The 17,384-nt window shown below is 58.9% G+C and overlaps 1 protein-coding gene across 2 annotated transcripts in view; it reads left to right on the forward strand.

Annotated features, from left to right (window-relative positions):
• Positions 1–792: 792 nt before the first annotated feature.
• Positions 793–17,384, forward strand: part of SRRM3 (serine/arginine repetitive matrix 3) — a 29,449-nt gene continuing 12,857 nt past the window's right edge. The window contains exons 1-8 of one of the 2 annotated variants that reach the window (XM_027664489.1): positions 793–930; positions 8,822–9,051; positions 12,202–12,303; positions 15,459–15,593; positions 15,702–15,782; positions 16,159–16,188; positions 16,594–16,662; positions 16,944–16,979. In XM_027664489.1, the coding sequence (XP_027520290.1) occupies positions 8,828–9,051; positions 12,202–12,303; positions 15,459–15,593; positions 15,702–15,782; positions 16,159–16,188; positions 16,594–16,662; positions 16,944–16,979 (677 nt within the window). In that variant the 5' untranslated portion in view covers positions 793–930; positions 8,822–8,827. The remainder of the gene's footprint in view (positions 931–8,821; positions 9,052–12,201; positions 12,304–15,458; positions 15,594–15,701; positions 15,783–16,158; positions 16,189–16,593; positions 16,663–16,943; positions 16,980–17,384) is intronic. The other variant, XM_027664490.1, reaches the window with a different exon arrangement.

Consider the following 17,384-nt stretch of genomic DNA (forward strand, 5'->3'; position numbering starts at 1 on the left):
CTCGTTTCCTGTGTCACAGTGCTGGGAAATGTCCCCAGTGGGGACCTGGCACCTCCCGCATCACCTCAGACACCCCAGGCAGCCCAAAATCCCCCCACATCTGCAGGGATGGGGATGTTCCAGGTGGTCCCAGGCATTGCTGGTGAATCAGCCGGGACCTGGGAGGGGGTGGGAAGCACTGTGGGCAGGTGGGGCATCATGGTGAGGAGGTAAGGGGTGGGATGAAACTCAGGGTGGGATACAGGATGGGGTGTGATTCAGGGTAGGATACGGGATGGGATACAAGGTGGGATATGGGATAGGGTGAGCTGGGTTACAAAATGGGATATAGGGCCGAGTGTCCACCCGCAGGGCCGGGTGTCCCCCACAGGGCCAGGTGTCCCCTGTAAGGTTCGGTGTCCCCTGTAAGGTTGGGTGTCCCCTGTAGAGCCAGGTGTCCCCTGCAGGGCCGGGTGTCCCCTGTAAGGCCGGGTGTCCCCCGCAGGACCGGGTGTCCCCTGTAAGGTTCGGTGTCCCCCGCAGGGCCGGGTGTCCCCTGTAAGGTTGGGTGTCCCCTGTAAGGTTCGGTGTCCCCCGCAGGGCCGGGTGTCCCCTGTAAGGTTGGGTGTCCCCTGTAAGGTTCGGTGTCCCCCGCAGGGCCGGGTGTCCCCGCTCGGCGTGGCCCCCGTTGCAGTGGCGCCCTCCGGCCGGGTGGCGGCGCTGGGCCCCGCGTGGTGCGCGCAGGCGGCGGCGGCGGCGGCGCTCTGTGTCGGGCGGCTCCGCTGCCGGAGCTGTCCAGCACTTCAGCAGGGGCCGCGCCGGGGCCGCGCCGGAGGGGCCGCGACCGCCGCGCCCCCCCGAGCCCACCGCCACCCCCGGCACCTCCGGTACCCCCCGGCGCCGACAGAGACCCCTCTCCTGGGGCCGGACTCAGCGGGGCGGCGGGGCGAGGTGAGGCGCGGCCGGGCCCGGGGCTGCGGGGCCGGCACAGGGCGGGGGGGGCCGGGCAGGGAGGGGATGGGGCGTGGGGGGCGGTGGGACCCCGCTGGGCACGGAGGGACGCTGAGAGGGGTGGGTGTATGGGGAGAAAGGGCTCCCCCCCCATCGGGTTATGCTCGCCGCGGGCAGGGGAGTGAGGACCCCCAGGGATGGGGAATGGGGGTGCGGTGGTCCTGAGGGGGGTGGGAATTGGGGTCCCCAAAGGGACACGGGTGGAAAGGATGGGTGAAGCAGTGCTCCGTGGGTGCTGGAGCAGCTGGGGATCCCACGGGGAGGCGTGTAACAGGGGTGTCCCCCCGCGGGGTTTGATGCTTTAGGGGGTCCAAGATGACGTGAGGAGTCCGGAGATGAGATGCTTTTATGGGGCACGGGGGGTCCAGGGACGTGGATGTGTCAGGTGCTCCCCGGTGCTGGGGGGTGGCCGGGGGACACACACATCCCTCTCCTCCATGTGGGGAGACACGCTGGAAGGGGGACAGGGGGTGACCCCAGCAGTGGGGTTTTGTCCGGGAAGGACGGGACAGCGATGAGCCCCCAGCAGGTGCTGGTGCCTTGTGTGGTGCAGGTGGGAGATGAGGCCAAGACAACGGCTCGAAAGCCCCTCTCTCTGCAGCGTGGACCCCCAGGCTGTGCTGGGGAGGGTTTGGCTGATGAGATTTCAAACCCTGCGTGTGTTGTGTGGGGGAAGGAGAGGGGCAAGGCTTGGCAGGGGGAACCCCGGCAGCAGCCCAGCCGCTGGTCTTTTGGGAGTGTTTTGTGCTTCTCCTGCCCGGGACAGGGAGGTTTGTCCCTGGGGATGGCCCTTCAGGGGGCTGGTGGAGAGGGTTCAGGGCATAGCTCAGGTGGCTTTCAGGGGACACAGGTTCATTCATCCCATCCGGAGAGAGATTTCAGACTGGATGTGTCATTTCCCTGTGCTCCTGCTGCTGCAGGGGGGTCAACTGCAGGCTGGCAGTGTTTGGGGGTGTCTCAGGTTGATGACAAATGTCAGGGACCTTCTCTGAGGGTGCAGGTGGTTGTGTCCTGGCATATGGGTTTGTCACTGGCAGGAGATTTTTTGTCACTGGGGGGGATTTTGGGGACAGGAGCTCATGGTGCTTGTGCCCAAACATCATCATAGCTCTGTCCCCCGCTGTCAGCATGTTCTCACACAATGCCACCCCCTCTGTCTCACCTGCCTCCCCACTAAATCCCCTCTGGATGCCCTCTGAATCCCACCTGCCCTCCCTTGCCCCAGGACTCATCTTGGCAGCATGTGGAGGGAGAGGTGGGGGGATTTCAGAGCCAGAAGTTGGGCAGATTTTAAGGGAGCCTTTGGTCCTTGGTTGCTACTGGGGATGGTGAGCAGGGGGCTTTACCAGGAAGGCAGAGGAGCACAGGGCTCTTGGTTGGTTTTTTCCCTGGTGCCAAGAAAATGACTCTTTCCCCCCGAACAAATGTCTCGTGCCCTGGGGGGCAGATCCAGTCATGGGTGGATGTGTGGCAGCAGGTCCTGGGAGGCTGCTGGAAGGCAGAGCAGAGGGTGCCCACCCCACACCTCTGGGCAGGGGGTGCCTGTGGGGTGTAGATTTAGTCCTGGCTACCAGGGGTCTGCCGGATGTGGGGGATCCCCAATCCTCAAAGCCCTTCCTCCTCCTCCTCCTCCTCTTCTTCCCTGTCTTCTAGCTCCTATTTTCCCCGGCCAGGTGGCCCATGGCTTATATAATGTGCTCAAACCCTGGAATAGCTCCTCCCGTTACACAACCACCCAGCCAGCCATGGAGGGGGGGATGGTGGGGGGGATTCCCAGCTGGATGCTCCCCCTGCACTGGTCATGACCCCCCACACCTGCAGCACTCGGCCCCAGGGTCGTTTGCTGGGATTGTGTCCCCATTGGGGAAGGTGACCTCATTGTGGCAGTCATCCCCCTGCTCCTCCATGTGCTCAATAATTGCTTTTATTCGTAGTAGTTTTATTACTCCCCCCCTCCCCAGAGTGGTGATGGGCCTTGGAGCTGCCTGTGCCTCCTCCTGACTCCTTGCCCAGCAGAGCAAGTGGCCCCAAGGATGCAAAAGCTGGGGGGTGGCTGCTCCCCTTCTCCATCCTCCTTCCTTATTTAACCACCTCTGGGAAAGGTCTGGCAGGGCATCCCCAAGGGGTTGAGGAGAGTGTGGCCAGAGGGGCATGGGGCTGGGGGGTCCCATAGGGTTACCCATCACCTGGACCTGCTGCCTCTCCACTCAGCATGAGGGGATTGCTGCTGTCACGTGGATGTGCTCCTCCTTTCCCTCATCCCTGGCTCAGGAATGGGGTCACTGCAGGGGTCCTGGGGTTGGTTTCCTTTCCCATAGGCTCTCCTCCAGCCAGAACTGAGAGCAAAGCTTGCTTGGCCTCCCCTGGGAGCCCAAGGGGTTCGGGTTGGGGGGGGGGTTGGTCTTTTTGGGGTCAGGAGTAAATCCCAGCTCCTCACCCTCTGTCGTGCCCTTTACTCTGGAGCACCTCCAGGGGAGCTGATGGATCTCTGTGCTCCCACCCCTGTGTGGTGCTTGTCTGGTGTGGGGCTGGTCCCCACCCCTGGCTCCCCCATCCCTACATCCCCAAGCCAGGAAGGAGCCCGGTTGCTTAGCAACTGTTTAGCTTCTCCACCAGCCTCCTCATCTATTTTAAAAAATATATATATATATATCTGCACAGACGTAGGTATGCACAGGCAGCCGCAGCTCCCGACCCCCCAGCCAGCATCCGTATATTCTTTATTAATTGCTTTAAAGTCTGTGAGGTGTCAAATTTTGGCTGGGCAGCCATAGGACAGGATCCCCTCAGCTCGGGGAAATAGGGATGGAGGTGCTGGGATCAACAGTCACCAGCCCCTTCCTGCTGCCCCCTTCCATGGGCAGGATCCCTGTGGCTCGGGGCTGGAGGGCAGCGCTAACGCGCCCCAGGTCGGCCGCACTTTTAAAGCCAGATTTGCCTTTTTTCCTCATTCTTGAAGGTCTGACTCATGGTTTTTGGCACTGGAAGGCAGCTCCGGAGAAGGTCAGCCCAATTAATGGCAGTAACTCCGGACTTTTCCTCCTTGTAATTCCAGCCGGGTGTTTAGAGGAGGCCGACTGCCTGGCGGTGGTGTTCTGGCATGTTTTCTGTCCTGAAAAAGAAGACCTTCTCCCAGCTGTCCCCATGGCCCGGGTAGGGAGCAGCCTGGGATGGGGCTGTAAATGATTCAGGGACAGGGCTGTGATTTCAGTGGGTAGTGGTGTGTCCTGACGAGATCCTGGCGGACAGGGGGAACCACGGGTATCACCCCTCTCACCCTGTCTGGAGCAGCTGGAGGGTCCTCACCTCATCTGGGCTGACCCTGGCGTGTTGAGACTGAGCTCTGGCACACTCAGTGCACGAGTGGTCCAAGGAGCCGCCGTCCTGGGCTTGCCGCCCGCATCCCGTGCCCACATCCCGTGCCCGCATCCCGTGCCCACATCCCGTGCCCGCATCCCGGCACGCGGGTGCTCGCGGCCGCCCTGCCTGGTGCAGCTGGATGTGGCGAGAATTAATGGAGCACCGGCCGGAGGCGGCTTTAATTAGCGCCGAGGCACGGGGAGGGGGGAGGATGCCCAGGGACCGCTGCCGCCTTTCCCCGCCGAGGGAGAGACGCCGGGAGAGCATCCAGGCACCCGGGAGAGCATCCAGTCACTGCCGGCCCCCCGCTGCCAGCCCTGCTCCCCCCGGGAGAGCGGCTCCATCTGCATTACAGCGGCAGGGCCCTGCGGCGGCTGCTGCCTCAGCGCCGGGGGGCTGTGGGCATGGCCGGGGTGCTGAGCAGGGCCCACGGGGGGATTTGAGCAGAGCCGGCTGGGAAGGGGCTTGTTCTGGGTTGGAAAACAAAAGGGCCAAAGCAGTTCAGTGAGATACCCCACTTTTTTTGCTCGTTTTCCTTGTTTTCTTCTTTCCCTTCGGGCTGGAGCTCCTGAACCCCTGAGCTGGACGAAGCCCATGTGGGGCAGCCCCAGGGTTGGGACATGGGGACAAACACAACCCGGTGCCACCCCACCAGGTGCCTGGGGGTCACAGCCCACCTGGGTGGAAACCAGCAGCCCCAAATCCTGGCAGAATGGAGAGACTGGGCTTTGCACCCCTGGCTGGCAGGGCCTGTCCTGGCTGTGTGACAGGGGCACAGTGCAGTCTGTCTGTCCTTTGTCTGTCCTGGCAGTCACTAAGTTGGCACTGCAGGTGCCCAGGTCCTCCACACACCTTGGATGTGATTCAGCATGGCTGGGAAGGGAGGGAGAGGTCCGGCATGTGGGATGGTCCCTGGCATGGGATGGGGATGGAGGATGGTGGTGGAGGATGAAGAGGATGGAAAATAGGGATGAGGATGGAGGATGAAAATGGAGATGGAGGTTGGGGCTGGGGGGTGGAGATGGTGGCTGGGGATGGCGAGGAGGAAGGAGATGAGGAAGAGCATGGAGGATGAGTATGAGCATGGAGATTGCGGATGAGAGTGGAAGATAGGGATGGAGGATGAGTATGGAGGATGGGGCACCTCTGAACTTTTCCAAAAGCTCTAATGCAGGCAGCAGGAAGTGCCTGTGAGCTGAAAAGCTGGTCCAAGGTGGTACATAGGAAGAGGATCAGGATCCAAAAACATGTGGGTGAACAGCTTGTTAATATGAGAAGAGAGGGATTTGCTCAGGAGTTTCCCTAGCAGCTCCAGCCCATAGTGTCAGGGGGTTTGGGCCCCCCTGGGTGGCAGTAAGGGAATTTGGGAAGTGGGAATGGATGCCAGTGACTGTCCCCAGCTACATCCTGCAGCCCTTAGGAGTCCATGGAGACACAGCACTGGCCCCAAGACACCTCCTGTCCCTCTGGGCAAGGCGGCCGGGCAGCAGCTGCCAGTGATTGATGTTTTGTGGGTAATTACTGCAGATAATTAAATATTTAACCATCATCTTTATTATCGGGGTAGTGCCGAGCCAGGCAGGAAACCGCTGCCTTTTGGGCAGGGCCATGCTGGTAAATTTGGGGCTGGTAGAGCCGGGTGGTCCCCGTGTGGTGGCCAATGGATTGAGGTTGTGGTGGTGGTGGTGGTCACTCTGTGTCCCTGAGCTGTCCCTTGCAAGTGCAGGGCATCTCTGGGGTCCTCCTTTGGGGATAGGGAGGGCACAGACCCAGCCTGGGGGACATGGGCTCCCTCTGTCCTGGTGTCTTGTCCCCATTGTCACCAGAGGTGTACGACTGGCTGTGCTTGCCACCCATGGCTGCCCCTGTTTAGAGCTGGGGGGGTTGTGAGTGGTTTTCCCATTCCTTTGTTTTCTTGGCCATGCTGTGGCTGAGGCAGGGGGTTGGTGTCAGCTCTCACAGTGGATATTGCTCACAGCTGAGGAGACACCAGGTTGCAACACCATGTCCATCCCCAGTCCGGCTCCTCCTTCCTGGCCCCAGTTGCAGGGGGGAATTCTCCAGCCACATCCTTTTCATGGAGCATTTCCTGGTGGATCTGCATGCTTCCCCCACCATGCAGCCCTCTCCCACAGGTACCAATCCAGCTGCTGGTTTATCTTCATCTACCTCCCCAGCTCTCTATCTGACACTCTCTCAAGGTTTCTCAGCAATGAATTTATCCACTGCCAGGCTTGGGATAAAATTAATTCCCACCGCGGAAAAGCAAGCAGAGGCTACTGCGGAAAGCAGCCTCTCCTTCACCATCTCCTTCCCTGAGCCCCTCTGTGGGGGAAGGTTTCTCAGTGGGGACCTTACCCCATTCTTTAATTTCCTTCCTGGTTTTTGGCTCCATGTCCTGATGGAAGAAAGAGGAAGAGGAGCTCCCAAGCTGTTTGTTTGGGGTTTTTTTCTGCAGCATCTCTCCCTTCTCTGGCCTGGGGCCACCCTGGATTATGGAATGGTTTGGGATCAGGGGTCCCTCATGGGCAGGGAGGGCTGAGTAGGGCAGCTCTTTGTTGTGGGGCTCAAAATGTAGGTGCTGCAGGCAAGGGGGGACTGAGAGACCTTCCAGTTACTCTAACAGGGACAAGCATCCAGGGATTGCAGAGCCCTGGCTGGCTCCTGCTGCACCAGCAGGATCTCCCCTGTGCCTCTGCAGAAATAAAGGCTGCTGGCTCCCTCTGTATGGTAGTGATGGGGAAAAAATAAAAGGAAAAAAAAGCTTTGTAATTAAGCACTCAGCTGCTGTCCTCCCTGGCCTGGCTTGTCAGGAGATAAATGACTGTGTGGGGCAGCCAGTGGCAACGGGAAAGCCAGGGATGTCCCTTGGAGATGCCACAGGGTGGGAGTTGCCTTCCAGCCAGGCTGGGACCTCCACCACCCAGGGGAGGGCTCTGAGGCTTTTTCTCTCCTCAAACAACAGAGAAACATCCTCAAAGCCCCTCACAAGCAATCTGCGTTCCCACCCGGGCTCTATCCCACCTGGCATGGCCATGGAAAGCTCTGAACAGCCTGGTGTCCTGCTGGAATGGCACAGCAGGAGTGGTGAGCCCTCCCTGGGGTCGAAATGGTGCAAATCTGTCCATGGTCCCTCTGTCCTCCCCTCATGCCTGTGCTGGGCTGAGGGATCCCTCCTTCCCATCATTCTTGGGCAGTGTGTGTCAGCCACCCAAGGGTTGGCTGCTTGCCACGGAGGAGACAATGTACAGGCAACACCCATCCTTGGAAAAGCCTCTCCAGTAGGATCCCTGGGAGAGGAACATCCCAGAGAAGTGGCTGCTGGCAAAAGCTGCATCTTCAAGCCCAAATCCAGCTTGGAGAGCGAGGCAGGATGCTCTGCCTTCACTCCTGATCGTTTCTCTTTGTGTAGGGCTTTGTAGGAGGTTTGTGCGCCCAGGTGGTGCCTCTGCAGCCTGGCCACGCTGGTAATTCAGGCAGCAGATCTCCAGTGGAATCATCCCATACTGGGAAGAGGGCTGGAGCACTGGGCAGGGGAGCTGGGGCATGGCAGGACAAGGAGAGTGAGGAATGGGTGCTCAGCCACGCGCCGACGGCCCGTGGGCACGGAGACGGGGTTGTGTCTGGTTGATCCAGGAGTTTTGGGAGCATCTCCTCCCCCAGGCTTGGGGAGCATCAGCCAGAGCCTCGGCACGGCAGTGCTGCTCGGGAACGGCTGTCCTCTTCCAAGGGGTTATTTTTGGAGCCAAGTGAGGACACATTGACTGTGGTGGCGGAAGGAGGAGGCAGAGACACGTGAAGGTGAAGGAGCAGGGAGAAGGCAGGCGGACAGAGGCCGGTGGGGATCCTCATCTCCCCTTGCAGCTGGCAGCAGGCCATAGTGAAGGGTGCCAGGTCATGAGCAGAGGGTGCCAGGCCACGGCCCAAGGGCATCAGCAGGCATTTGCTGGCTGGGCCAGACATCAAGATGTCCCATGGCTGCATCCGAACCAGCCAGTGCAGCTGCAGAATGCAAGGGGATATCTGAGGTCCATTCCTTTGCTGAGTGGGGACAGTGCCTGGGGTGTCCCCAGAGAGCTGTGAGGATGGTTGCCTATCCCTGCCCCAAACCCACACTGGCTGACAGTGGGGTCTGTGGGGCTCAGAAAGACCCCTGCCCACCTATCCTGCTGCTGCTGTATAGTCCTGGGTCCCACACTTTGCCAGGTTTTTTCCATACAAGGCTGGCAGACAATCCTTCTCCCTTTCCCATGAGCCAGCCCTCTTGGCAGGGTGATGGGAGTAACCCCAGCCTTGCTCTGTGGATGAGGAAACTGAGGCAAGGCACAGGAAGATCTCCCAGTCACTGTCCCCACCAACCTGCTTTTGAGACAAATTTTGCCTTCAGGTCCTGGCGGGGTCCCCTTGCCCTCACGGGGTGGGTGGAGAACCAGGGCAAGGACTGACCCCCGACTCTTTCTCTCCCTCCCAGGCGATCATGGCTCTCTACAACAATGGGGCCGATGTGCCTTCGCCCCAGGAAGCCTCCAACGGCTTCTCCCAGCCCGGCGCCTCAGGAACATGGCACAAGGGTGAGGAGGAGGTGCGGCTGGTGGAGCCCAGCATGGTGAAGAAGGCTCACCGGGAAATCCTGGACCACGAGCGCAAGCGGCGGGTGGAGCTGAAGTGCATGGAGCTGCAGGAGATGATGGAGGAGCAGGGGTGAGTGGCAGGGGAACTGGGAATGGGGTCCTTGTGACCTGCTTGCACCTTGTGCTTCCCCCTTTAAAAAAATACCTTGATGTGGCAAATGTGCCCATTTGGAAGTAAATCCACTTTTGGGTGAATCGAACAGCTTTGGGGTGAACTGGTGGGTTGGTAGGGAGGAGGGAAATGCCTCCAAGAAACTCAGGCCTAGGAGTGCATCCACAGCTATTGGAGGTTGGCCCCTCTTCTTGGAAATCTGGGCTCCCAGCCTGCCATGCAGGGAAAGCTGAGGCAGGAAGGAGGAGCAAAGCTGCTCACGGTTGTGCAAGTCATCAGTGCCACCCATCCTGTGCCCCCCATGCCTGGGGTGGGAGATGATCTGCCTCTGCCTTTTGTGTTGGGGAGATGAAGGAGATCAGGGGTTTAGTGCCAGGAAAGGCTCTTTTGGTGCTTTTTTTTTGTCCCACCTTCCTTCTTCTTACAGTTTTGGGGTGGTAGGACCCCCTCTGTCCTGCCAATGCCACGGCCAGGCACCACAAGCTTCTCCCCAGACTTTGCTCTCCCCTTGGGAAGCAAAGGGCTGGGGGAATATGCAAGGGGCTGGAGAACATTCCTGCCTGGGTGGGCAGGAGAGGCTGGGGGGCCAGTGAGGAGATCCCCATCCCTACCAGATGGACCCATGGCTATGCTGCTGGCTGCCCCATAGCTCTGGCACCAGTCAAACATCCTGATCCCCCTGACAACTCGCTAAAACCTGATGGATGGAGCAAATTCTTTGGCACACGTGGGTAGATGGGGACTGGTACCAGCTGGGGAGAAGGAAAATGGATTGAGGGAAGGCTTCGCCAAGGCTTTCATTAAGAGTGCAAGCGTGACCTAGAATTAAATTGTCTCACACAGACTGGAATAATGATTGTGCCTAATTTGTCATTATGGAAATAAATAAGGCTGACCTGGCGCTTTGGGGAGCCCAGAGCCTCCTGTCGGGTTCCCCCACTCTACTAGGGCTCTTACTACTCGTAGTATCATTACTACAGTGGGTAAGAGCAACGCTGCAACTGGTATTGTTGTTATTGCTGTAATTGCTTTGCTGTTATTAAGGCTATTAATAACGATGATGGTGGCGATACGCCGAAATGATAACATAATTACAGTAATAATCTTGGTCAACCTGGTTAATCCTCTCCCTGCTCTTCCCCTCCACGCAGGGGTTCTCTGGGAGGGTTCTACGGGAAGCACTCTGCACCTCAGAGGTTTCTGTCTGGCCTGGGAGCTGCATCCTGACCACGGCCTAGGGGGAGTTGTTGACAGGGACAGGGCCCCCGGGATGGATGTGAGTGTCAGCAGAGGGGGTTTTGCAGGGATTTATGCACTCCCTTGTTTCCTTAAAGGCGGATGGCTCCTCCTGCCTGCGCTGTAGCTCCCTCCAGGCTGCCTGCACCGTTATTCCCTGCCTGCAGGCTGGATTCCTTGTCCGGAAAAGAAGTGTCAGCATTTTTTCTTTCTTTCCCAAACCCACTCTATATGTTAAATGCAAAAGCAAAACCCCTTTAACGAGGTTATAAGCAGCACCAGAGGAATGCAGGAGGGAAGGAGCTGGAGAAGGCACTGGAGGTGCTGGGGGGTGCCTCACCCTGGCCTCCCCCTGCAGATTTGCTAAAGGCCCAGCCATGATGGCCCATCTGTCACCTCCTGTTTGGCCTCATGTCCCCTCTCCGAGAGCATCAGCCGCATTCTTAATATGCTGCAGCAAATGCTCATCCTGGGCAGACATGTTCCTGCTGCCATGGGCCGGCTGATGTCCGTGGGATGTCCGTGGGATGTCCGGGATTGGTGTCTCATCCTTGCGGGGTGATCACACCGTGCCCAGCTGGGTACACTGCCACTGAGGTTGTGGGACAGAGCAGCATCTGGGGGTGCTGCCCTGTTTTTGGGCCCCCCCATGCCCAGGTACAAGGTGAGGGGAAGCAGCCAGGCTGCCTCCTTGCCCTGTTAGCAGCCCTCCTCCTGCGTGGAGTCCGGCTGGGCAATTAATGAGAGCCCTTCAGCGCAAATGAGCTCGTTAATATTAATTCCCCTCTTCTCTCTGTTCCCCTTCATGGGCACTGCAGGGGAGGGTGGGTGATACCATGTGCTCCTCTGCACCCAGGGCACCCAAGGGCACCCCCAGCATTGTGAGGGGCATTACTGTCCCCAGCATGGGCACTGTGGGGTGCCAGCCTTGGGGACCAAAGAGCTCAGCCAGGCTGTGATACCCAGTTTTCTGGGCTTGTAGCAGCAATACTGATGGAATGTGATGGCAACGGTGGGTCACAACAGCCCTTGTAGAAGGGTGAGAACAAGGACACACACAGAGGTTGACCCCTTCCCTCCCAGTGTGGCAGCGTGGTGGTCACACAGGGTCCCTCTCTCTTTGCCCTGTCCTCAGGGATGATGCCAGGAGCATCATGGGTCTCTCCACGACATCCCTCCATTGGGATGTTTTCAGTCGAGGAAGCTGGGATGTCTGTAGTCAGGGAGGATGTCAGGTGCCCTTGTGCAGCCATGGGATGTGGCACAGGACCACCCACCCAGGGCTGTCACTTGTCCCTTACCGGGGACACCTTGGGGATGGCTGGAGTGCCGTGGTTTGCCGTGGCTGTTCCCAGATGCCAGGGACAAAGTGATTAGTGCCTCTCGTTAATAAGCCTGCAGTGGCCTGAGTCAGCGTTCAGCGTTAGCGCAGAGCTGGCTCAGCTGCCGGGACCCGGCACAGCGCAGGGATGAGAGAGGGAAACTCCTGGTGGGATGGAGATCCCGGGATTGAGCCCAGGCAATGCTGAGAGGGTGTGGCAGCATGTGCCCAAAGCCTGGGACAGTAATAGGGAATGGCAACCTCACGGTCATCCTCTTCTTTTACCCCTTTCTGACGTCCCTTCCTCTGCCAAGCACTTCTGGGAGGGGCAGGTAGGAGAGAGGAGGACATAGAGGGTGGTGGCAGGGAGCCAAACAGAGATCCTGCTCTCCTCCAAGCCCTGATGTCTGTCACCATGCCACATCTCCTTCTGACCAGCCCTTTGGGCCATGTGTCAATCCCAAATGACAAAGGTATGGAGGTCACCAGCAGCTCCGTGGGGAGCCCACGCTCCAGCCATGGCAGCCCTGACCGTGTCTTTGCCCATCCAGGTACTCCGAAGAGGAGATCCGGCAGAAAGTGGGGACCTTTCGGCAAATGCTGATGGAGAAGGAAGGTGTGCTCACCAGGGAGGACCAGCATGGGCGCCAAATGTGAGTGAGAGAGCTCCCAGTTGGCTCATCTGTGTGTCCTTCCTGTCTCTCATCCCAGAGAGGCCTCTCCTGGGTGGCAATGGCTCAGCAGGTTGGCTGCTGTTCTGTAACCCTAGAAATATTAGCGTTATCAGTAATAATAATTAATAATAATGATAATAATTTCTGTTGTAAGGGGCTCAGGCTGGACAGGCAGGGCTGAGCCTGCTCCTCCTCTGGACAGACCCAGAGCCTGTGTCTCCATCAGGTTGATACAATCCCAAGGAGCCCCAAGAAAGAAGCTTCTCCAAGGAGCTCCTGCCCTGTTCCTCTGCCTTCTAATCACTCTTCATGCTGTCTGGTCCTGGGGGCCTCCATCTGCCCTGAGAGGGGTTTTGGAGCTCAGGTTTGGTGTCCAAAGCAGCCCAGCTGCTGCTGGGAATGTGCCAGTTGCTCCTCCTGCCCCACACAGGACTGTCTCCAGCCTCACCAGGGTCCGACTCAGCTCAATGATGATTTATCTGCACGATGCTTAATGGCCCAGGCAGCGTGGCTGGCCTGGCGTGCACCATCCATCAGCCTGGAAACCAGGTCACTTGGGACAGGAATAGAGAGTGCAGGTTCACTGAATATTAATGCTTCATTAGGGTCAGGAAATCAGGGCGGGGGGGGAAGGCAGGGAAGCCTTGGTGGCAGGGAGAGCCTTCCTCACACCACTCCACTGGCACAGCAGGCAGGGACGGACACAGGGACAGACACACGGACATGGCTCTGCTGTGCCCTGCCCAGGATGGGCTGCATGGCCTTGGGGCAGCGTGAAGCATTCAGAGTCCTTCTCCAGGCAGGAAAAAACCAGTGGATGGGGAAAACCAACCTGCCCAGGTCACAGAGCATCAAGCCTGAGGTGTTAACAAGTGGCCTTTGCTGGTGGGGGCAGGAGTCATCTCCAGGGCATCTTCCTGGCAGGCTCGTTAGGGCTGGCATGGTAAGGAGCACCTGGGAAGCTAAGGATGTGTTAAGGTTACCCAGGCAGCCCTGGCTGTCACCTTTACAGGCTTGGTTTTGCAAAACGAAGGGTAATCATTAAAGATTAGCCACAGGGCTATAAATAATAGTGCTGAGCTGGAAGGAGCAGTCTCACAGCAAAGGATTGCTTGGAGGAGAGCAAAGCCAGAGGCGCTTGAAGGAGGATGGTAGGAGCTGGGTTCAAAGGAGGTGGCTCTTCAAGCAGCAGGAGGATGTCCTGGGTGCCAAAGGTCTCTGGGAGATCAAGAGGCTGGACAAGGGAGTTAAATAAGCTTTAAATAAGGAGCCTCATCCCTTATGGTGGCTGGGAGAGTGCTCAGCAAAACATCTCATGGGCTGGTCCTCCTCCAGCACCTGTCTGGGCTTTTACAGCTCGGTCCTTGGCTGCCGGGGCTGTGAGTGTCAACCAGCTGATCTCATTTCAAAGCTGAGGTGAGAGCTCAGCATCATCTGCATAACTCCCCAGGGGAGACTGAGGCACTGAGCAAAGCCATGACCACCTGAGTCCCTGGCTTTGCTCTCTGCACTCTCCCAGCTCCTGTCTCCATGTGCACAGCCCGGTGGTACAGCCCAGTCCCCAAGGAGAACTGTTTGATGGACAGGCTGGTGGGATTACAGACAAAGGCAAGCGTGTGCCGGGCAGGGAGGGATAATTGGAGCAGCACAAGCTGGTCTTGAGCTGCTGAGCACAGCTAATGGGTGAGATGCTGGCAGCAGGCTCCGGTGTGGAGCACTGCCTGCTCGCGGAGCAGAGGCACACAGGGAATTATCCCCGCTCACTTCTCTCTTTTCCTCCTTCCCCCCCACTTCCCATGGTTGGGTGGGTGGTTGAAAGGCTGCTTCTGCCCTTGGGGCATGGCCAAAGCAGGAGTCACTTGGAGAGGACCCAGAAAGCCATGGCTGCAGTGCAGAGGGGAGCCTGAGACCCGCTTGAGCGATCGCCTGTGATTAGGAGGAGGGTGCCTCGTGCGTAGTTTCGCTCCAAGACATTTTTAATTGGGTTAAACAGCCCGTGGCCTGCCTGTGGCCAAGGATGCCAACACGTGCTGCTCTCAGATTTGGTCTGGGGCTGAGGGCATCCATTCACTCAGGCACTGTCCAGGCTGCCAGGGGACTGATGCTGCGGGGGCTGTACTTCTCTACCAGTGTCCCTGGCTGCACACCTCCAGGATGGGAGGGGTGGAGCAGCACATCAGGTTTCCGAGGGCAAATCTCCCTTGGGAAGCAAACACCTGGGCTGGTTTGGTGCTGAGCACCCTCCAGGCATGGCCCCATCCATTACAGTTCCCTCCAGAGCATTTGGATAGCCACATCCCTCCCTGGGTGACATGTCCTACATCCCCCCAAGAGCAAAGGAGAAGCTCCCTGTGGGGTTTGATGCTGCTCCTGGATGGCACAGCTGGACCAGGGAGGTGGAGACAACAGGGAGAGATTGGGCAGGGGCTCCTAGGACCCTTCTAGTCCAGCTGCCAGACCTCTGCCAAGCCCTACCCACAGCCCCGGTAGTCAATGGCAACCTCATGCTGGTTTCCATGGCAGTGGGAAAAATTAATGCTGATGAAGTCACTCAGGAGGGAGAGGAGACCCTGATGGCTCAAGGTATGATGCCCCCCCCCCTCACCTGGCCAGGTGGGGACATCAACCATCAGCTGCCTGAAGCTCCTGTGCTGAGCAGGTGGCAACCTGGGGCACTGGCCTCAAAGCCCAGATTATCCTGGACAGCTCCCAACTGAGTTCCCAAGTTTCCTACCAGCTCCTCTTACCCTTATCCAGCCCCACAACCCACCTGGGCTGATCCAGCCTCCAGCTCAGCCCCAGCACTTGGGCAATGACAAAAGGGGCTCCCAACGCAGCCGAGGCTGGATCCTGCAAGGAGAAGGTGGCCCGAGCCTCGTGGTGTCCCTGTGCCAGCCCCGTGGGGATCTCTGCAGGGACTGGAGCCCCAGGAAGACCCTGAGAAAACCCCCACCACGGGGCTTTGCTGTGTGGGGACCTCAAGGCATGTGACCAAGTCCCCTGGGGATGCTGTGTTGGAGGGGATGTCCCCCAGCCGCTGCAGCTGCATTGGGGCTGCCCCAGGCTTCCCCCCAGCCGGTGGAAGACAGGGAATGGGGATGCCCGAATTAATCCCGCGCTTCCTCCTTTGGCAGCGTGATAGAAAACCACCACGGGGCGGACGGGGAGGAGTACGCGGTGGAGTATCCCGACTACGGCGAGGGCTGCCTGCTGCAGTGCGACTGCTCGGCCGAGTGCTACCGCGAGGACAGCGGCCACCGCGAGTACAGGTCCGCGGGGATTTCGGGAATCGGGCGTGCACGGTATCCCCGTGTAGGGATACAGAGGCCAGGGAGCTGGTCCCTTCTTCCCCCGACCCTGTATGCTGTCTCCCACAGGCTGAAAAGGCGCTCGAGTAGCTCTACCTCTCCTCCCCCCAAGAAGAAAAAGAAGAAGAAATCGGGTCACCGCCGGAGCCGGTGAGTCCCCGACTGTCCCCGCGCTGTCCCCTCCCCCAGGAGGGCAGCTCTGCTCCCAGCTCAGCCTTTCCCCAGGCTCTGACGGGGCAAGTCCCCCCACTTTGGTGGTCAGTGCCCCTCCAAATATGCACCCTTAAGAGGTGCAATGCATCTGCATGTGCTGATATTGCAACACGCCCACGTGTGCACACACCTCCTGCATGCACTGGTCCGTGTGGGGAAGGAGATGGCTGCTGCAGGGCACAGCACCGGGCAGGATTTGGCTCTGTGAAGGGTCTGGCTCCACCTACCCCCTGGTCCCCTCCCTGGCTAGCACTGGCTGCCTGGGCAGATGCTGTCCCTAATGTCCCTTTTTTCTCTGCCTTTCCCATGGCAGCAAAAAGAGGAAACCTGGCTCAGAGCGCAGGTGAGTGTTCACTGGGCTGGGTGGGCTGTGGGGTTCCTGCTGGGATTGCAAGCCCTGGGGCATGGGCTGGCCTCCACAACCCACTGTGCCCCTCTGAAATCCCAGTGGGAATTGGTCACTTTGTCTCCTGCTGGAGGCTGTGGAGCCCACGAGGTGGCAATGAGACACAGCAGGATTTGAGCAGTCTGGCATCAAAGGCATCCGGAGCCCTTCCACCAGAAGTCCCTTTCTGTCACCAACCCCAAATCCCCCAGGAAATAACTTCCATGAGATGTTTGTGCATCCCGTGGGATGGTGCAGGGAAGTGGGGGGTGGGGGGCACTGGGAGTGGGACTCCCCTGGGCCACAGGGATGGGGCTGGGGAGTCCCTTGCTCGTCCCTCAAGGGCACCCACTTCCCCCCCAGCTGCGACAGCTCTTCACCCATCCGCAAGGAAAAGAAAAAGAAGACTGGAAAGAAACACAGACGTGACAGGTAGGATGGACACTGTGGCAGGCTGGGGACACCAGGCATGACTGGGGACCGTGGGGCTGTTTGGTGACTGCCCAGGCCCTTGGGCTGGGGTGGGATTGAGGCATGGATAGGGAGGGATGCTGATGACTCTTTATGAAGCCATCACCGCTTTACAGCTGCTGTCACCAAATCCAGCAGCCCATCTTGGGGCAACACCCTTGTCCTTGTCCCCATTCCCTGGGGCTGCCCAGTTGACCAGGTCAGTGTGTCTCCTTCACCTCTGCCTCCTCTTCATCCCTCAGATCTGAGTCAGGGTCACGGAAGAAGAGAAGACACAGGTAAGAGTGACGTCTACTGGGAGCCAGCCCACTGCCACTGGTGCTGGCTCTCAGCTTCCCCTGCCAGAGACCCCCTGTTCCCTGCCTTCCTGCTGTCCCCCTCCCCTCTGCTCACGGTGATGGATCCCCTCATCCCATGGCTGGACACTGCTGTGTATCCTCCACCCTTGGGCATGGCACAGGGCCACTCTGGGTGACTGTGGGGTCCCACATGGCCCCTAATGTCCCCTAGGGAAGAAAGGGGGATTCCAGGCAGCCATGGCCAGGACAAACTCTGGCTGTTGCCCTGCTCTGCAGATACCTTCTGGCAGCACTGCTGTTCTAGAGTGAAAGAAGTGAAAAACAGACAAAGAGTGTCTGGGAAAGCAGAGGGTCTCAGAGGGGACTGATGTAGGACGAGGCAAG

The sequence above is a fragment of the Corapipo altera genome, unplaced genomic scaffold (genome assembly GCF_003945725.1).
Source record: "Corapipo altera isolate COAL_440 unplaced genomic scaffold, ASM394572v1 181b, whole genome shotgun sequence".
Classification (NCBI taxonomy): domain Eukaryota; kingdom Metazoa; phylum Chordata; class Aves; order Passeriformes; family Pipridae; genus Corapipo; species Corapipo altera.